At 55.3% G+C, this 19,811-nt stretch overlaps 1 protein-coding gene across 4 annotated transcripts; it reads left to right on the top strand.

The window, feature by feature from the left end:
* Window positions 1–43: 43 nt before the first annotated feature.
* Window positions 44–16,672, top strand: PPP1R13L (protein phosphatase 1 regulatory subunit 13 like). Of its 4 annotated transcripts, XM_030299157.1 has the most exons (15): window positions 97–123; window positions 1,234–1,514; window positions 2,477–2,580; window positions 5,685–5,761; window positions 5,868–6,010; window positions 6,388–6,901; window positions 6,991–7,089; window positions 7,177–7,268; window positions 7,576–8,044; window positions 9,186–9,649; window positions 12,682–12,813; window positions 12,910–13,043; window positions 13,172–13,338; window positions 14,888–15,087; window positions 16,098–16,672. In XM_030299157.1, the coding sequence occupies exons 4-15, from the start codon at window positions 5,707–5,709 to the stop codon at window positions 16,134–16,136; spliced, it is 2,508 nt and encodes an 835-aa protein (XP_030155017.1). In that variant the 5' UTR covers window positions 97–123; window positions 1,234–1,514; window positions 2,477–2,580; window positions 5,685–5,706; the 3' UTR covers window positions 16,137–16,672. The 4 variants fall into 4 exon arrangements, with proteins under 4 accessions (XP_030155021.1, XP_030155017.1, XP_030155016.1 ...); XM_030299156.1 differs by lacking the exon at window positions 97–123 and having other exon boundaries at window positions 839–1,514; XM_030299161.1 differs by lacking the exons at window positions 1,234–1,514; window positions 2,477–2,580 and having other exon boundaries at window positions 44–123.
* Window positions 16,673–19,811: the final 3,139 nt, after the last annotated feature.

Genomic DNA, 19,811 nt, shown 5'->3' with positions numbered 1-19,811 from the left:
ATCCCCCTCCATGCCTCGGACTTTAATTGCGCCAACGTCGCCTTAAAGGGGCAGCCACATTGGTAGCTTCTAACTCTTAAAGAGACAGGAAGGTCGATTGGTCTGAGATTCTTAAAGAGACAGGTAAGAGTGTAGGTTGGCAGGGCTGTGCTTTCAGTGTCACAATCCCTTCTTGGGAGGCCCAGATGCCTGGGAAATTCGGAACTTGAGTGGGACAGGTGGGAAAATGGAGAAATGGTGTAATTCCTCCGGAGGGCGTTGAAGTACCAGCCAGGGGCGGGGCTTCTGGACTCCCAGGGCGCGGGAAACCTAGAGGGAGGAGCCTGTGGGCTCCGAGGCGGGGCTTCCAGACGAGCTAATCACGCGTGGGGCGGTGCGGACTAAAGGGCGGGGTTTGTGGATCAAATGAGACATATAGATGCCCCCGAGAATTTAGCCTAGTGCGTGGGGGACCCTCCTGTAAGGCTTTGAGGAAGAGAGAGGGAGTAGAAGGCTTGAGCAGCGCCCTTTCTCTGCCGGGGGGCGCGTGTAAACAGCGGCACGCGGCCGCGGATTTGGGGGTCGCATCCACGCCCCTTTCCACAGGGACCACACCGCTTGGGGCGGCGGGCGGAGCCGCGGGACGGCGGCTAGACAGGGTGACCCGACTGCATTCCTGGCCAGTGTGTCAGAGCCACTTCCCGCCCCCTCTGCCGTGATTTCGGATCCTATTCCACAATTGGGGCGTCCCTCCTTCTCTGGGTGTGAGCGGCTTCTCAGAGCGGAGGGAGGGTCAGGGGAAGGGAACGCGTTCCCTCAGCCCGGGATCACCAGACAGTTTCCCCAGCGTGGGCGAGACTCCGGGACTGCGGACTCGGGACTACAATTCCCAGAGGGCGCAAGAAGGGGAGACGCCCGATGTCCATCGTGGAAGCTGCTGGGGATTGTAGTCCCAGCCTAAGACTTTGGACTCTTGCTAGGAAATTGTATAAAGATCCAACCCATCCTTTTTACCGACGGGGAGATTGAGATTCAGAGATTCGAGGGGATACTGATTTAGCGAGGGTGTCTTCTCGACTTAGGGGCGGGGCATGTGAGTCTCCCCCAACCTCTAACCTTCTAATCCTTTAGTGGCGTCCAAATCTTTCTAGGAGGGGGAAACTAAGCCTGGAGGGGTGGGACAGGGACTCAGGAGTCTGCCTCCTGCAGCCCCGGCGAGATTAAAGTCTGAATTCTATCTGCGTGGCCACATAGACCTCGGCTTCTGGACCTCGCCCTTCCTGTCTGTGAAATGGACATTGGGTGATTCCCAATGGGAACGTCTCGAGAAGTCGGCCTACTGCCCCTGCAGGACTACAAGTCCCAAGGTGCTCGAGGCGACCCCTACTCCCCCTCCTCTCTGGGACCCGCCTCCCGTCTGCCGGAGTCACGTCGTCTAACCTGTTCCCGGCGCCTGCCCCGCCCCGTCCTCCGCTCCCCGCAGCCGGAGCCGGAGCCGGAGGAAGTCCCCCGGTGCCAGGATTTGCCCCGGATCCGTGAGTTCCACCCACCCCTGGGGTCCAGCGGCTCGGGGGGAGCCCGACACCGCGTCCCTGGGAGGACTGGGAGGGGACTCGGACACCGATTCCCAGGGCGGAATTGGGCGTTCGCAGATGCCAGGGTCCTTCGAAGGAAAGAACTCATATTCACTGGGCAGAAGGAAAGGGGACCCTGATGCCTGAGTTCTAGGGGTGGAGGGCTCGGACGCCGTGGTCCCGGGGGGACGCTGGAGCTGGGACTCCCGAGTTCCACGAATTGGGCGCTCTCGGAAGCCTGAGTCTTTGAGTAGAATTGGAGTATCAGATCCCTGAGTCTTGGGCAGCAATGACAAGACTCGGACTTCTGGACCCTGGAAAGGGCGGCCATCCCTGCCGCCCTCCAGCTGCCTTCTCGACTAAGCCTCTAGGTCTCAAGGTAGAATTAGGAGTGGGATGCGGATAGTGGAACTCGGGTCCCTGGAATGTAGCAGGACAAGCCCCCGAGGTCCCCCTGGAGGCTAGGTTCCGGCGCTCCCTACACTTTCCGGCTCTGGGGTGGGGGCGAGGAGGGGAACCGAGGCAGCTCTCCAACCTCTGTGGGGCTGCGACTTCGCCAACATATCATTAACCGGGGCGTCAGACCTGCCTAACCAGAGGAGGGACCTCCACCCCAGGGCGCCCCCTGGTGGGAGCGGGATTCTCCCATTACCCCACGGAGGTGGGAAATAACTTGGGGTTTGCAGAGGGGGTTCTGGAACCCAGGGCCGAATTCCAGAAGGTAGGATTGGATTCTGGGAGGCTTGCATGCCTGGGCCCTACACAGTCATTGCACAGAGAGGACAGGGGTAAACTGAGGCTAAGAAGTCACACAGGTAGCAGAGTTGATTGGAGTTTGGCTTCCTCCTCTTTCTGCAGCCTGTCTGGGAGACGGGATTCCATCCATTCCCACCAGATTTTCTGACTAACCTTCTCTCTCCTAGGGCTCCTCGCCCTGACCCTGAGGTGAGAAATGTCACCTCCACCCCCATCTGTCTGACCTGAGGTTGTGTGGGAGATAAGCGAGGGATAGAGGCTAATTCTGGAGGTGTGTGTCTGTCCTTGAAGCTGGGGGAGGGCAGGGACCTGCACCTCCCTCTGTCTCCCCCTTCTCTCCGCCCCCATGAGTCATGTGATGGGATTAAACAAGGGGGTGGGGGAGGAAGGGGGTTCTGATGAGAGAGGGAAGAACTTCCTAATGTCTGGGCTTGAAGGGCATTTGGTGATAGCCTGAGATGAAATTAAAAATAATAACCGTGGCTGCCAAGGCAGAGCTCCCTGTGAGCCAGGCTCAGCGCAGATAGGTAGATGGGATGGTCCCCATTGTCTACAGAAGTTTCGGGCAACTGCCCAAAGGTGCTTCACTGACTCCACCCCAGGGAATGACTCCTCTCTACTCCACTGGGGAAACTAAGGCTGGAGAGCAGGCACAGCCCACATCCTGGGCTTTTGCCGCCTTCTCTCTGGAATCTTCTCTCTCCCCATGCACCTCTGCCTAGATTACTGGGGATGACCACTAGCCAGAACTCACTAGTGACCGGAGAGAATTTAGGGCTTTGGAAGTCGAGACTCCAGAGGTCAAAACTCATGGCTTTTAGAATCTCAGGAAGAGCCGAAAGGGCTCTCTTGTTGGGAGGGGGAAAAAAAAAACCCAACAGATTACTCTGGGTCTTGGGCCCTCACTGTGTGCCAGATCCTACGTTATCTTAATGAACAGCCATGAAAAGTCCCTAATTAAGAATCCTATATGTGTGAACTTTATTTGGTGCCTGCATTGTTCTAAACACTGTACCTAAATTATGTCACTCAAACCTCACACCCTTTTGACGTGAAGGTATTAATTCCCCCATTATACACACGAGGTAACTGAGGCACAGAATATAACTAGCCCAGGGTAGAGACTTAGAGAGGGGAAAACCAAGTCCTAGAGAGGGTGGGGCCTCTCCCAGCGACAGTCAGTCCGGACGGAAATGTAGGATTTCAAGTAGGGTATTCCCAGCCTAGCCTGGCGCTCTGACTTGGTTCCCACTGAGGATGATTCCTCTAAGAAGCCCCCCGAGATCCTTAACCCCGAAGAACTTGGCTTGGCCGCGTGCACGAGGGCGGGGGAAAGGAGAGTTAGGGGTGGTAGGGGAGGGGAGGAGTGGGAGTTGGGGTTAGAGGGTATCCTGGGGTGGATTGGAGTCCGCAGGAGGGGGAACCGGGAGGTGGAAGTGGAGGGCAGGGACCTGGGAGCAGAGGCGCGGCCTGTACCGCCCTCGCGCCCCGCCCGCTTCCCCCCCCCTCGCCCCCCACGCCTCGCCTGTCGCGGGAGGTGAGGCACCTGCCCGGGCCCGCAGCGCATTCCCGGGGTCTGAGCTCACGCGCTGTCCGCCTGCCCCGCCAGGTTCGGGCCGTGACCCAGAGCGCCCCCTGGCGGCCCGGACAACCCCTCTGCCCGCTCCAGCCCTGCGAGGGCCCCACGCCCAGCCTTGGCATTTCCTTAGAGCCAGAGGCTGTCAAGCATGGGATCTGAGAGCCTTAGAAATTTGGGAGTCCTGAAATCCCCAGAAGAACCTCTCACTGCCAGAATGCGCGCACTGGAGGCCGCATAGAGTTGTCCGTTTTTATATTTTAACAGACAAGAGTGTTTTCATGTGTGTCTGAGATTCTAAAGGCCCTGAGTTCTGATTCCTGGGGTTTCTACTTTCTGAGGCCTGAATTCCCAGAGCCTTAATTCCTCTTGCAATCTCTGGCCACTTGGATCCTCACAATAGTCCTCTCTACCGTGCATTCAGCTAGACTTTTAGGACAGTGGAATCCTGGGATAGAGAGACCACAGTGCAGGAAGATAGAGACATCTAGGCTAGCAACACTGGAGAATTCTAGAATGTTCCAAAGATAGGATCTTGGACTCAGGACTTTCAGACAGTAGACTTCCAAGCTGAGAGTTTTAGGCTCTGTAGAGCTTTAATTGCAGTCTCAAGGTCCTACCATTTCAGAATCTAGGCCTCTGAGAGATTGAAGAGGCCTCTGAGAATAGCTGACTGGCCTCCTCCTCCCACCGTTGGGGAAACTGAGGCCCGGGGAGTGGAAGGGACTTGTTGCCCAAAGTCACATGCTCCCAGCACACCCAGATGAACCACCAGCCCCAACAGGTTCTGTTCCGAGGCTTCCCAGAGGCCAGAATCAGCGTGCCCCAGCCTGCCCTGCTTCCCACGCCTGCACCTCCAAAGCTAAGGGGTTGGTGCAGACAGGGGAGGTGGCAAAGCTGGTGGGGCGTGGTGGCTACCATGGGGATGGTCCTGGCTTGACCGGTTCCTCTGAACCCGTGACCACAGCAGCCCAGCCACCTCCCTATTCTTCCTGTTAACCCTGGGTCCCTGTGAACAAGGTCTACTCTGGGGAGAGGAAGCTGAGTTGGTCCCTGCCCTGTGGGGGACTCTTCCTGTCTGGTCGAGAGGACCCAGACTCACAAGTTAGGTCCAGGTGTGAAACCTAGTACTGCCGAGTGATGTTGAACAAATGTTTCGGAGCCCCACTTTCTGGCCTGCTACACTGATCGTGGCCATCAAGTGAGGGTGCAAAGCACTCAGCTCAGTTCTCCCAGGCGGTGGCCCTCGACAAATAGTTGTTATTTCATTTCATTATGCCCTCAAGCAACTACACAGGCCCTGGCACACACCGTAGGTGATCGGTAGGTGATCGGTAGATAATTGATGAAGGAGCGATTCAACTCTCATTAGGACTGAGATAGAGAGATGGACAGTGAACTCTGACCCGAGACTTCCAGGAAGATTTTAACGTTTTTATTTACTTTTGAGACCGAGAGAGAGACAGCATGAACGGGGGAGGGTCAGAGAGAGGGGGAGACACAGAGTCTGAAACAGGCTCCAGGCTCTGAGCTGTCAGCACAGAGCCCGACGCCGGGCTCGAACTTACGGACCGTGAGCTCATGACCTGAGCCGAAGTCGGAAGCTTAACCGACTGAGCCACCCAGGCGCCCCCAGGAAGATTTGAAGGAGTTGGCATTTCCCAGCCAGGGAAGCGGAGGGGCATAGCGCTTCCAGTGGAAAAAAATTAGGAGAGTAAACGTGCCGTCCCGCTCCTCAAGGACCCCTGGCTCCCTGCGGGGCCGGGTCTGAGAAGGCTCTCTCCTCACACCCCACGCAGGCGCCCCGCTTCGGCCGGCACCATGGACAGCGAGGCATTCCAGAGCACCAGGGACCTTCTGGACCTGAACTTCCAGTGTGAGCTGGGGTAGGGGGCGGGGCTTGCCCGCCAGGGGCCCTCCAGGGTAGAGGCGGGGCTCTGCCCGCACGACCCGGGTCCTTACCGCCCTTCCCTTCTGCCCAGCGCTGGCCATGAGACACATGGACCTCAAACAAATGGAGCTGGACACGGCGGCGGCCAAGGTGGATGAACTGACCAAACAGTTGGAGTCGCTGTGGTCAGACTCGCCGACGCCTGTCGGCTCACAGGCGGGAGCCCCCTCTAGGGTGAGTCTCTTCGCCTTGGTCCCCACGTTAGCCCCCAAAGCCAGCTTCTTTCTGCCTGGAGTTCTGTCCCATAGGATTATAGAGTCTGTGGGCTATTTAAGGGCACCTGAAGGCGGGGACCAGTGGAAATGGACATCTAACAGGACCCTCGGAGGAACAGGGCCTTTTTCTAAGCGGCAGAAAGGCACTGTATGGGCTAGCCTCGGCCCCAATTTCAGGGCTGTCTCACCAGTACTCCTCACCAGGGCTCCCCGTGCCTGAATCTCCAGCGCCGGTCTAACTCCCCCGCGTGAATTTTCGATGACCTCTTTTGATCTTCTACTAACCCCCTCTACTAATGTCTCCTTTGCCCCCTCAATGTGCGGGCCTCCCCACAGCTGTCCCGGTACAGCTCCAGCCCGGTCCCCGAGCACTTTAGCAGCCGTGGGTCTCCCCGGAAGGCGGCCACCGACGGCGCAGACACCTCCTCTTTCGGACGCTCCGAGAACGCCCCGGCTTTGCTCCCCTACAGCCCGCTGTCCCCTAAAGGCCGGCCTTCGTCACCGCGCACCCCGCTCTACCTGCAGCCGGATGCCTACGGCAGCCTGGACCGCGCGCCCTCGCCCCGGCCCCGAGCCTTCGATGGCGCAGGCGGCCCCCTCGGCCGTGCGCCCTCCCCGCGGCCCGGATCGGGCCCGCTCCGCCAGCAGGGTCCCCCCACGACCTTCGACTTCCTGGGCCGCACCGGCTCCCCGCGTGGCAGCCCCCTGGCCGAAGGGCCCCAGGCCTTCTTCCCTGAGCGCGGGCCCTCGCCACGCCCCCAGACCTCAGCCTACGATGCGCCTGTCGCTTTTGGGAGCCCCCTACTGGGCGCGGGCGGCAGCGCTTTCGCCCCGCCTCTGCGCGCTCAAGGTGAACCAGGGGCCCTATTTGGGGGATGGGAGGGACGCGGGCCTGGGACCAGCCTCCCGCCGTATCTCCCATTTGCAACTTCTCCCTAGACGACTTAACGCTGCGCCGGCGGCCCCCCAAAGCCTGGAATGAGTCTGACCTGGACGTGGCGTACGAGAAGAAGCCTTCGCAGACAGCGAGCTATGAACGTGAGTGGTGGGAGGCCAGAGGAGCGGGGGGGGGGGGGGGGGGCCCGGAGAGGTGTCCCCCAGACTCTAATGACTCCCGCCTTGCAGGCCTGGACGTCTTCTCGCGGCCTGCTTCGCCAGGCCTGCAGCTGTTACCCTGGAGAGAAAGCAGCCTGGACGGGCTGGGGGCCACCAGCAAGGTGAGAGGCTGCCGGGGAGGGGGCTGGTGGGCAGGGGCCAGGAATGAGGCTAGGACCAGCTCCCACTCCCGGCTGCACCCCCAGTTTCCGTGCCTTCCACCCTAAGCTCTTCCTTCTTCATCCTGGATTTCTGCCCCTCTCCCTGACCCTCTCTTTCCCTCACCCCCTCTGCCTTCCCTCCCCTTCTCACCCTTCTGACCTTCTACCCTTACCTCCCTCCCCCTTCTGCCTCCTCCTTTATCATTCTTTGTCCTTAACTTCCTCCCACCTGAGCCCCTTCTTTCCTCCTTGCCTCTTTCTCCCCCAGGACAACCTCACCAGTGCCACTCTGCCCCGAAACTACAAGGTCTCCCCTCTGGCCAACGACCGGCGTTCCGATGTGGGCGGCTACCGCAGATCTCTGGGCTCCGCGGGGCCATCAGGCACTTTGCCCCGCAGCTGGCAGCCTGTTAGCCGCATCCCCATGCCTCCTTCCAGCCCCCAGCCCCGCAGTTCCCCGCGCCAGCGTCCCATCCCCCTCAGCATGATATTCAAGCTGCAGAATGCCTTTTGGGAGCATGGGGCCAGCAGGGCCATGCTCCCGGGCTCCCCCATCTTCTCCCGAGCACCCCCGCCTAAGCTGCCTCCCCAGCCCCAGGTGCCCCTTCAGCCCCAGCCGCCCCCCCAGCCCCAGCCCCAGCCCCAGCCTCTGCCCCAGCCCCAGCCCCAGCCCCAGCCTCAGCCCCCCGCCCCAGCCCCCCAACCTCCCCAACAAACTTGGGCCCCTGTGAGCGAAGGTGAGTCAACAGTGGGGGGCCCCAGAGGGCTGGTTAGAGGGAGGACACGTGGCTGGAGACCAGAACAGCTGGGGGAGACATCACAGCCAAACACCCATTTCCGGACATTGTCCCTACAGAGAGCTAGGCTGCAGGAGCTTGGGAATTTGCTCGGGAGCTAGGGACAGCACAGTGGTTAAGCATGGACCCTGGAATCCGACTGCCTGGCTCTGTGCTGTGTGACCTCGGGCAAGTCACTTAACCTCTCTGGACCTCAATTTCCTTGAGTGTAAAAGGTGATAGAGCCCATCTCACTCAGATATGGTATTAGGGTATTTAATCCGTATAAAGTTACTAAAATAGGGCCTGATGTATAGGAAGTTCTCGATAGCTATTGTATTATAATCATTAACGTGTGTGTGTGTGTATGTGTGTGTGTGTGACTAGCACAGAGCCTAGAGTGAAAGTGAAATGGGTTTAGAGCTCCTCTCCACCACGGACTTGCTGTATGACTCAGGATACATGAGCTAACCTATCCGAGCTTCTGTTTTGTCATCTGTGAAGACAGATTAATAGTCTCTACGTCGTAGACTGTGATGGGCGTTCAGTGGAGTAATGTGTGTAGGGAGTGATCGTTACTATTTCTACCTGCTCTAGACGCTCTGATAGAGAGGGATCAGACCAAGAAGAGACCATCAAGCGCCAGGATTGAGTATTCTGCCTGAGAGGGTAGGCGAGGAAGGTCTTAGAATCTTCGAAAGTCAAATCTCTCACGATGGCAGGAGCACACGATTCAGAAGTCAGAGAGCACTGAGTTCAAATCCCAAGCATGTGGCTCGGGGCCACTGACCACCCCCTCTGAGGCTCAGCTTCTCCTTCTGTAATAAGAAGATGATAGTAATACCTACCTCACAAAGTAGTGGTGAGAATTCAGTAAGGCAGGCGCGGAAAGCACCAGGCGCGTGCGAAGCACTTGACACGTGGGAGATGTCACAATTGGATGGTATTCGCCGCTCATGGAAAGTAGCCCAGAGACAGCAAGGAACTGCCCCGGGGTCACACAGCAAATCAGATGCTGGCCGCAGGTCCTGGAGGTTGTGGGGAGGGGGTCTTGGGGTTCTCCCAGGGATTCACCCTCTGATGGGCTTCTTGTTCCTTCTAGGCTCTCCCAAACCTCCCCCTGAGCTGGAGCCAGAGCCGGACCTGGAAGGGCTGCTGACGCCAGTGCTGGAGGCCGGGGACGCAGATGAAGGCGCTGTAACTCGGCCCCTCAGCCCCACGAGGCTGCAGCCAGCACTGCCACCCGAGGCACAGTCGGTGCCCGAGCTAGAGGAGGTGGCCCGGGTGCTGGCAGAGATACCCCGGCCCCTCAAACGCAGGGGCTCTATGGAGCAGAGCCCAGCTGTGGCCCTGCCCCCCACCCACAAGAAACAATACCAGCAGATCATCAGCCGCCTCTTCCATCGTCACGGGGGGCCCGGGGGGCCCGGGGGGCCTGAGCCCGAGCTGTCCCCCATCACTGAGGCGTCCGAGGCCAGGGCGGGGCCCCCTGCTCCTGCCCCACCAGCTCCCGTGCCACCCCCGGCCCTGCCCCAGCTCAGCCCATCAGACCAGCTCCAGAGCATGGTAAGTAACACAGGAGGAAACAGGGGTATGTTAGCACAGGGAAGCGCCCCTTCCCTTTTAGGGCAGAACCTGGACGTGGCACACATCACATCGGCCTCTCCCAACTGGCCAGGAACCCAGGTGCAAGGGAGGCTGGGAAATGTAGTCTTTATTCGAGGCGCGCCTGCATTCTGATGACAGGGAGGACGTATATACGGAGAGGCATTCGGAAGCCTTGGCCACACAGAGACTTTCTCTGCTCCTCTCCACTAACCTGCCCCCCGAGGGCATCCCTTCGGGAATCTTGGGAGTCTTACGACCTGGAAATGAGTGTATCTTGGCACGACAGCGGGTCTATTCCGGGACCTGAAAAGCCTGCCTGAATCAAAGTGTTCCCCGTTTCTCTCCCCGGTTGCTGCACAGGCTCATGTCTGCATTCCCTGGGGATCCGCTCTCTCCTCTCAGACCTCAGCAAGCCTGTGCCATGGCTAGAAATGCGCCCCCGCCCGAGACCCCAAATGACCTCTGAGTTCAAGCCCATGGTGTCCTCGGACGCCACTTAGAGCTTCTTTCATTCAAAACTCCAAGAGCAAGTCTCTGGGCCCTGAGGCTGTGGGTGTCGTGATTAAGTTCAGCATCTGCAGAGCTAGGCTGCCTGGGTTCAGATCCCAGCTCCACGGCATTTATCAGCTGTGCAACCTGAGGCAAGACACTTAGCCTCTCTGGACCTCAGTTTCTTCATCTGTAAAATGGCGGGGCGGGGGGGGGTGGGGAGGGGGGCGGAGAATAACCACAGGGTCGCTGTAAGGATTAAGCACGTAGTGCTTAGAATAGTGCCTGGCACTTAACTGGTAACTACTATTATCATTGTTAGCATTTGACCGGGGGATGGATGGTCTCCTGCTGAATTTGGTCCAGTCCCTGCATCTTGGCTTGGGGTGGGCGGGTGTAGCCACATAGAACAGTCCTGTTCTCTCAGTGTGGATGGACGGAGAGAGGGGAACGATTCCCGGAGAAGAAGCAGGGACCGGATAGACACCCCAAAATGCCTATTCCCAAGCCCCCCTGGGGGCGGAGCCAAGATTCAGGATCTTGAAATCAAGAATGGAAGAATGACAACGTCTTGAAATCACCTCATTATAGAATCACAAAGTCTTGGCCACAGAGAGTCCTGAAAACTCACAGAATTCAAGAGTTAAATCTTGTTGTCAGTCTCAGAACAGTGAAATTTCAGAACCCTCGGGCACTGAAGTTTTGAAGAACAGGATCTTAGAATTTAAGTCAGTAACGCAAACCCTGGTTATCATTTGAACCAGGAAATCACAGATTAGTGCACAAATACGCTGTAATACAGAATTCTATTTTTTTTAAGATCTTATTATTTTATTTTATTTTTCATTAATTTTTTTGGTAATGTTTATTTATTTTAGAGAGACAGAGAGACAGAGCATGAGCAGGGAAGGGGCAGAGAGAGAGGGGGGGAGACACAGGATCCAAAGCAGGCTCCAGGCTTTGAGCTGTAGCACAGAGCCCGACGCGGGGCTCGAACTCACAAACCGTGAGATCATGACCTGAGCCAAAGTCATGCGCTTAACCGACTGAGCCACCCAGGAGCCCTATTTTATTTTATTTTATTTTATTTTATTTTATTTTATTTTATTTTATTTTATTTTAGAGAGGGGGTGGGAAAGGGGCAGAGGGAGAGAGAATCTCAAGCAATCTCCACGCCCAGCACAGAGCCTGATGTGGGATTCGAACCCACAACTCTGGGATCATGACGCTAGCTGAAATCAAGAGTCAGATGCTCAACCAACTGAGCCACCCAGGTGCCCCAAAGATTTTATTTTATTTTTTACATTTTTTAAATATTTTATTTCTATTTTTGAGAGACAGAGTTTGAGCAGGGGAGGGGCAGAAAGAGAGGGAGACAGAATTCGAAGCAGGCTTCAGGCTCTGAGCTGTCAGCACTGAGCCCCACTTGGGGCTCGAATTCACAAACTGTGACATCATGACCTGAGCTGAAGTCGGACACTTAACTGACTGAGCCACCCAGGCACTTCCAAAGATTTTATTTTTTTAGGTAATCTCTACACCCAACATGGGGCTTGAACTCACAAACCCAAGATCAAGAGTTGCATGGTTTACACACTGAGCCAAGCAGGTGCCTCCAGAATTATATTTTAAATGAACATTTTCCACTAGAAAGGAATACACAAACACCATACTAAGCAGGAGGAAATAGATAAAAGAATAAAGAGGCCAAAATCACAGCGGTCAGAGAGAACAATGATTCACACTTTGAGTATCTCCTTCCAATCTTTTGGAAGAAATTCTAAACATAAAATATTAAAGTTCCCAATCATAGAATCTTGGGAATGTGACATCCTGGGTCTTCAGCAATTTGAAATGGCATAGCTTAGCATTCCTGGACTCAACATTGGAAATCTGACATATAGCTGCACATCAGAGAATTTTGGAAACCAGTGGCTCTTGGGATCTCCGAATTCCAGGATCTTGACATCATTGACATCAAAGACCAGAATCACAAATGCTATGTGCTCAGAATAAACGAATCTTGTAGGAGGACGCTTGAACATCAAAAACAAGAAAGCAGAAGGAATAATAGGATAAATATTCTAATTCCGAACATCCGGAATTAACACTGGGCAACCTTTGTCCCGTGCGTTTCACAGCATTTAAGTTTTATGAAAGAAATAAGACTGTGGGTGGGTTGACTATCTGGCTTCCACAATCAACAACTCCATGGTCTCCCAGCTTCCTCTCAGTTCTCAGGGCCCAGGATTCCATAATCACCAGGTTCCCTGACAATTGTAGGGAACCAAAGGCTGTAGAACGGAGGGATCCTACCCCCGCCCCGCCCCCGCCCCGCCCTCTGGACTCAGGCTCTGTACCTCCCTGTCCTCCAATCCCAGCCTTCACCTCTGTCTAGTTGGACGACCTGGGGCAGCTACCGTCGTCTATTTTCCCCTTTGAGTAATGGGTATATTAAGAAACTCTCCCAAGTCACTGAAGCCCCCCTCCCTGTCCCCCAGGAGACGCGCTCGGTCCTGCGGAAGGCGGGCTCCCCGCGCAAGGTCCGCCGCGCCCGCCTCAACCCGCTTGTGCTCCTGCTGGACGCCGCGCTGACCGGGGAGCTGGACGTGGTGCAGCAGGCAGTGAAGGAGGTGAGTGTTGCCGAAGTGCAGGGCCGGCGGGGTGGAGGCTGGGGGACGCGGGGTGGCGGCCGCGGGACTGAGTCCCTGCGTCCCCCGTCCGCCCAGATGAACGACCCGAGCCAGCCCAACGAGGAGGGCATCACGGCTCTGCACAACGCCATCTGCGGCGCCAACTACCCCATCGTGGACTTCCTCATCGCGGCTGGGGCCAACGTCAACTCCCCTGACAGCCACGGCTGGTGAGCCCAGACCCGCACGGGGCGGGCGGGGGGGGGGGGCAGGACGGCGCTGCGGGTTAACGCACCTGCCGGGGGGGGGGGGGGCGGGGGGCGCGTGCACGGCCTCTCACGCACGCCTCCCCACCTAGGACACCTTTGCACTGCGCCGCGTCCTGCAACGACACGGCGATCTGCACGGCGCTGGTGCAGCACGGCGCAGCAATCTTCGCCACCACGCTCAGCGACGGCGCCACGGCGATCGAGAAGTGCGACCCCTACCGCGAGGGTTACGCCGATTGCGCCACTTATCTGGCAGGTGCGAGGCAGCGCTGGGACGCCGCGGTGGGAGGAAGGGGGTCGCGGGGACTGGGCCACGCAGCTAGCAGTCGGGGAGGGGAAGGAGGCAGGCCGCCAATCACAGGAGAGAAGACGTGGGGGCTGCACCAATCAAGTGGCAGGATCGCAGCAGAAGGGCAGTGGGACGGACCGCCTAGGGGTGGGGTGGGGGACCGGGCCTCCCACCCGGCAGGTGCAAGCTGGGTGTGTGGGGTGAGCAGACTGCGCCAACCTCGAGGGATGGGGGGACATGGGCACTCTGCCATGCAGGCTGGACCCCTGTGCGGATATGAGCGGTCTTGCAAATGGCACTGCCCACCTGCTTTCTCGCGTGCGGGCGTGGGCAGTCGGACGTTCCAACTATGCCATCTGCCTGGCATAGGGCTGGGCAGGTGAGCTGTGCTGCCAGTGGGAGATACAGTGCCACACAGCTGGCAGGTGAGCAAGCCGTGGCTTCTGGGGAGGGGCCTGGGGACTCTTCCGCGTGTAGTGAGACGTGAGGCTTACCTCACGAGAGGGGCCACATCATCTAACCAGGTGACGGGAGGAAGTAGGTAGCAATGGCATGGGGGTGTGAATAGCCTCTGTATTGCACACCCGGGCAAACTGTATCATAGGGTGGGGTTGGGGACATCACAGAGTCGGCGTCAGGCAGGCTCTCGGACCTGGGGGTGGGACAGTATTTTTGAGAGGTGAGCCTCTACGCGACAGCCTGCTGTCTGTGCCACCCGGCGGCAGAAAGTGGACAGGGGCCACGGGGCTTATGGTGAGCAAGGGCAGACGGGGAGTGCCCTGTCATCGGGCCATTACACCTTGGTGCAGGTAGGTGGAGCCTATGAGATGTGAGGACCGTAGGCTCCGCCTGGGAGAGTTCGGGAGGGGAGGAGAAACTGGAACACAGTGGACTGAGCCACTGGAGAGAGGGGGCATGCTGGACTGTACCATTGGGAAAGGGGGTTAAATTCTTGAGGGAAATTTTACCCCTTAAGGGGGGGCAGAGGCGGGGGCGGGTGGGCTGTACCCTCGGGAGACGTTATCGCATCCTCTTTGGAGACTTTGCCCCTTGGGGAGGGGGAAGCCATGTGGACTCGCCATCTGGAAAGGGGGAGATGGGACCACTTAAGGGGGAGGAAGGGAAAGGCTGTACCACCGGAAGGAGGGGTTGAGACGAGAGACTGTAAACTTAAGTGGGGGAGGAGGGTGGTGCATGGACGACTGTACCTCTGGGAGGGACTTAACGATGTACAGGAGGGATGGGGACCACTGATCTTGCCTTGGGGTTGGACACCCAGTTGGATGCACCCCGATGTTCTCGAATTTTAGAGACTGCGGGGCCCTGGCGGCCGACTCCAGCTCAGGCGCCCGGCTCTAGGCAGGGATACACAGCTTTGCAGGTGGCTCATCCCTCAGCTGGGGCGGCGCCAAATCCCAGGGCCTTTCCCTGTCCTCGGCGTGTCTCGTGTCCCTGAGTGTCCTTGCCCCCCCCCCCCACCCCGTGCGCTCACGATCCCTGCCGTTTTACGTTTCAGACGTGGAGCAGAGTATGGGGCTGCTGCACAACGGCGTCGTGTACGCCCTCTGGGACTACAGCGCCGAGTTCGGGGACGAGCTGTCCTTCCGGGAGGGCGAGTCTGTCACCGTGCTGCGCAGGGACGGGCCAGAGGAGACAGACTGGTGGTGGGCCTTGCTGCATGGCCAGGAGGGCTACGTACCTCGTAACTACTTCGGGGTGAGCCCGGAAGAGCGGTTGTGGGGGCCTCCTGGGGCTATTTGGGGAAAGGGGTGATTCCACGGGAAAAAGAGGGGCAAGAGGGACAGTCCCGTTATACCGGGGCGGGGGGGGCGGGGTAGGTCAGAAGAACCCATTAGGGTTCGTGGGGAGACGAGGAAAAGCCCATTATAGTAACGGGAGAGGCAAAGAAAAGCCCCCTCCTCGTGGCCTTTCGTGGGGGAACTCCCCAGCGCTGCCTTAGTAGCTTGAGCAGAACTCAATCAAATATTTTTATTATCATCCCTAATAATATTACTGGGAGGTAAGGAAGAATTTTTTGTTTTTCAGTTTTAATGTTTATTTATTTGTTTTGAGAGAGCGCGCAGGGGAGGGGCAGAGAGAGAGGGAGAGCGAGAGACTCCCAAGCCGGATTGCACTCTCACCAAGAGTCGGGTGCCCAACCAACTGAGCCACCCAGGCGCCCCAAGGAAGAATGTATTTTAGCCAAGGGAAGGGGTGAAAAATACCCTTTTAGTAACGGGGGACGTTACAGACGTGTACGTTACTGGCCTGGGGGCGGGGCAGGTTTCCCTACGCGGCACTGGGCAGGGAGACGAAGACTCCATTAGTAAAATTATGGTAGGGTTGCGGGAGGTTCTAGTCAAGGGAGGAGACCAGGAAGATCCCATTATATTCCCAGGGGAGAAGATTCCTTTAATTGGGGGACAGGTGGAGGCGGGTCCCAACCAGACCCCATGGGGGCAGTAGGTGTTTCCTTCGTGGCCGTATGGAAAACTCCATTCCAGTTCATCACCTTGGGCGGCTGACCTAAGGCATCATCTGGTGCTTGGTCGTGACAGGGACCTCGGGGATTCTGAGGTGGTTTGGGAGATGCCGGAGTCCTCGGAAGGGAGGGGAGGGGAGGGTGGAGACGGCCCACCTGTTTCGGGGCGGGTGACTCCATTAAATTTGGGGGTGGGACGAGGGAGTGAGAGTTCCTGGTGTCTAAAGATCCTGTCTTCCCTCAGCTCTTCCCCAGGGTGAAGACCCAGAGGAATAAAGTCTAGCTGGAGAGGAGGACGTTTCCAGGGGAGACAGGAGGAAGCGTCCCTGCCTTTGCTCCAGACCTGTCCCTCAGTAACTGCTGCCTCTCCTTGGGCCCCAAGCCCTACAGGGGTGGGGTCCTCACCTCCAGCTCTCTGCTTCCCCGGAAGCCCAGGGGAGAAGGAGAACCTCAGCCTAGAAACTGTCATAGCCGTGGGAGGTCACGATGGGGCTGGGAATCATTGGAGGCAAGAGACACCCCCCTGCCCTCCATTTGTCAAATCAGATTCCGTCCCAAGTGCCTCCTATTCCTGCTGCCACCCCCTCCCACCCCCTCGACACAAGCCAACACCCCAGCCTAGGAGAGCCTGCGACGTGTCGCCTCCACTGGATTTCCCTGGGAGTCACCTCCGCCCCCACCTCCCCAGGGCTAGGAGAGACACGCTGGTCTCTACCGGGACCCCTGCCACCGCCTCTCCCCAGTCAAGTGCCTTCACGCAGCGCTGGTTTTATAACCAGATGGGGAAGTTTTTCCTTATAAATAAAGGTAGTTTGCACAGGAATTGGCTCCTCTCTCTTCGGATCCCCTTCTGACTTAATAAGAGCTCATCATTGCTGTATTTGCGCACCAGTATTCAGGTAGCCCCTTTCTAAGGGATTTCTCCCTCCTGTAAATCCAATCCTTCCTCCTCCAAGCACTCCTGCTTCTTTTGTCTGTTTTCTTTGGTGGGGGGCGGGGGCCTTTTTGGTGTTTGGGGGTTTTGTTTGTTCGTTTGTTTTGGTAGTGTCTTCATCTTTCATATTTTGGATTCTTCCTTTATGTCTTTAACCATTTTAAGCTTAGTTATTTTATAATGTATGTTTGATAAGACTATCATCTGAAGTTTGGAGCCATCTAGTTCTAGAATTTGCTAGGTCCTGCTTTGGATTCTGTGTCTCCCTCCCTCTCTGTCCCTCCTCCGCTCATGCTCTATCTCCTTTTCTCTCTCTTAAAAATAAATAAACATGAAAAAATAAATAAAATACATTTTAAAAAAGGGGCGCCTGGGTGGCTCAGTCGGTTAAGCATCCAACTTCGGCTCAGGTCATGATCTCACGGTTCGTGGGTTCGAGCCCCACCCTGGGCTCTGTGCTGACAGCTCCGAGTCTGGAGCCTGCTTCGGATTCTGTGTCTCCCTCTCTCTCTGCCCCTCCCCCGCTTGCACTCTGTCTCTCTCTGTCTCTCAAAAAGGAATAAACGTTAAAAAGTGTTTTTAATTAAATAAAAATTAAGGATTGCTTCTCAGTCACACTGGCCACTTTTCTCGTGCTCAGTAGCCGTGCGTGGCTGGTGCCTACCATTTTGGGCAGTGCAGATGGAGAACATTTTCGTTATCCCAGAAAGTTCTCTCGGATACAGCTGATACACAGCATTTCTAGAAGCTCCATGGTGCCTCTTCTTTAATATACTTTAAAAGTCAAACTGTACTGGGGCACCTATCTGGCTCAGTCAGAAGAACATGAGATTCTTGGTCTTGGGGTTGTGAGTTTGAGCTCCATGTTGGGTATAGAGATTACTGAAAAAAGAAATCAAACTGTACTAAAATATGAAAAAAAAAACAGTCCTATGTACTATCTTTCCCCACGCCCCTCTGCTCGCCAGAGGCAACCACTTTCAACGACTTTACCAGTTTCTTCTAGTATTTTCTTCCATGTTTCTAAATATGCTGACACTGCTATTTCGTGGTAGCCAATTTTAGACATTCTCTACTGACTTCCTACTACAGTAGGTGAGGCTTGAGCTCGTGCTGACCCAATTTCCCTCTCCCAACGAAATCATGTCATAATTTTTATATCAATGTTTTTTACAATGTGATATGTAAATGTTTTCATTGCAGAGCCATGTAATATACTAGCATTTTCTTTCTCAAACTTTAAAATTGAGAATTAAGAATTACCTTAATTTTAGATGCACCTATATATACTTAATATTTTTCTTTTTGTTTCTAAAAAATGTTTATTTATTTTGAAGGGGGAGGGGCAGAGAGAGGGAGAGAGAGAATCCTAAACAGGCTCCATGCTGTCAGTATAGAGCCTGTCACGGGGCTTGAACTCATGAACCATGAGATCATGACCTGAGCCAAAATCAACAGTCAGAGGGTTAACGACTGAGAGCCACCCAGGCGACCCTGCAGTCCTCTTTTAATATAATGTGGACTTGCTGCTCTCCAGGCCTGTGCTAAGCTATCCTGGGATTTCCCCGAGTTGGAAATTTCCTGGATTCCAGGTCTTTGTCTTTTTTCGTTGACTCTTCATTTCGGTGGAGCACATCCTCCAATTGTTCCCTTAAAAGAGTGAAGAAGAGGTAAATATTTTTGGGTTCTTACAAAACTAAGTAGGTCTTCATTCTATCCTCCCACATTATTATAGTTTGGCTGGGTATAAAATTCTAGGTTGGAAATACATGTATCCTTTTCCATTCAAATCTGTATGCACCCTGAGTTGGAATGCAATTTTAGATAACAAGGGAAGGGGCGCCTGGGTGGCGCAGTCGGTTAAGCGTCCGACTTCAGCCAGGTCATGATCTCGCAGTCCGTGAGTTCGAGCCCCGCGTCAGGCTCTGGGCTGATGGCTTGGAGCCTGGAGCCTGTTTCCGATTCTGTGTCTCCCTCTCTCTCTGCCCCTCCCCCGTTCATGCTCTGTCTCTCTCTGTCCCAAAAATAAATAAACGTTGAAAAAAAAAATTTAGATAACAAGGGAAAACTGTTTTTCCCCTCAGATTTGTTTGCATTCTCCCTTTCCTTTGAATTTGTATTTGACTTTTTATTTTTTTGCTAGCTTTTTTTTCTTCTTTTTTTCTGAGAGCTTTTGTGATCTTCCCTCTTTCTCTGGTTCTAACAATTCACGAAGATATGCCTTACTGTAGTCTTTATTCATTAATCATTCTGACCTTAAGTCTGTTCTTTCAATCTGGAGATTGAACACCCTTTGGTTCTGAGACATTTTCTTTGTATATTTTTGTGCTGATTTCTTCCCCTTCATTTGCTTGCTCTTTTTCTGGAATCTTCGTTATTTGGATGTTCGATCTTCTGAGTTGAGCCTTCAATTTTCTTATATTTTCACTACTATTTTCCAGCCCTTTGTCAATTTTCCCTTTCTAGGAGATTTCCCTGATTTTGCTTCTAATCCTTCTCTTCAAATTTATATTTCATCTAGAATTTTTTTTAAGATTTTATTTTTAAGTAATCTCTACACCCAATGTGGGGCTCAAACTCATGACCCTGAAATGAAGAGTCATACACACCACTGGGGCGCCTGGGTGGCTCAGTTGGTTGAGTGTCCTACTAAGGCTCAGGTCATGATCTCACAGTTTGTGAGCTTGAGCCCTACGTCAGGCTCTGTGCTGACAGCTCAGAGTCTGGAGCCTGCTTCAGATTCTGTGTCTCCCTCTCTCTCTTCCCCTCCCCCACTCATGCTCTGTCTCTCTCTCCTTCAAAAATAAATAAACATTGGGGCGCCTGGGTGGCTCATTCGGTTAAGTGTCCGACTTCAGCTCAGGTCACGATCTTGAGGTCCGTGAGTTCGAGCCCCGCGTCGGGCTCTGGGCTGATGGCTCAGAACCTGGAGCCTGCTTCCGATTCTGTGTCTCCCTCTCTCTCTGCCCCTCCCCCGTTCATGCGCTGTCTCTCTCTGTCTCAAAAATAAATAAACGTTAATTA

This window comes from Lynx canadensis, chromosome E2 (assembly GCF_007474595.2).
Source record: "Lynx canadensis isolate LIC74 chromosome E2, mLynCan4.pri.v2, whole genome shotgun sequence".
Taxonomy (NCBI): Eukaryota; Metazoa; Chordata; class Mammalia; order Carnivora; family Felidae; genus Lynx; species Lynx canadensis.
This window is presented reverse-complemented; position numbering and strand designations above follow the sequence as displayed.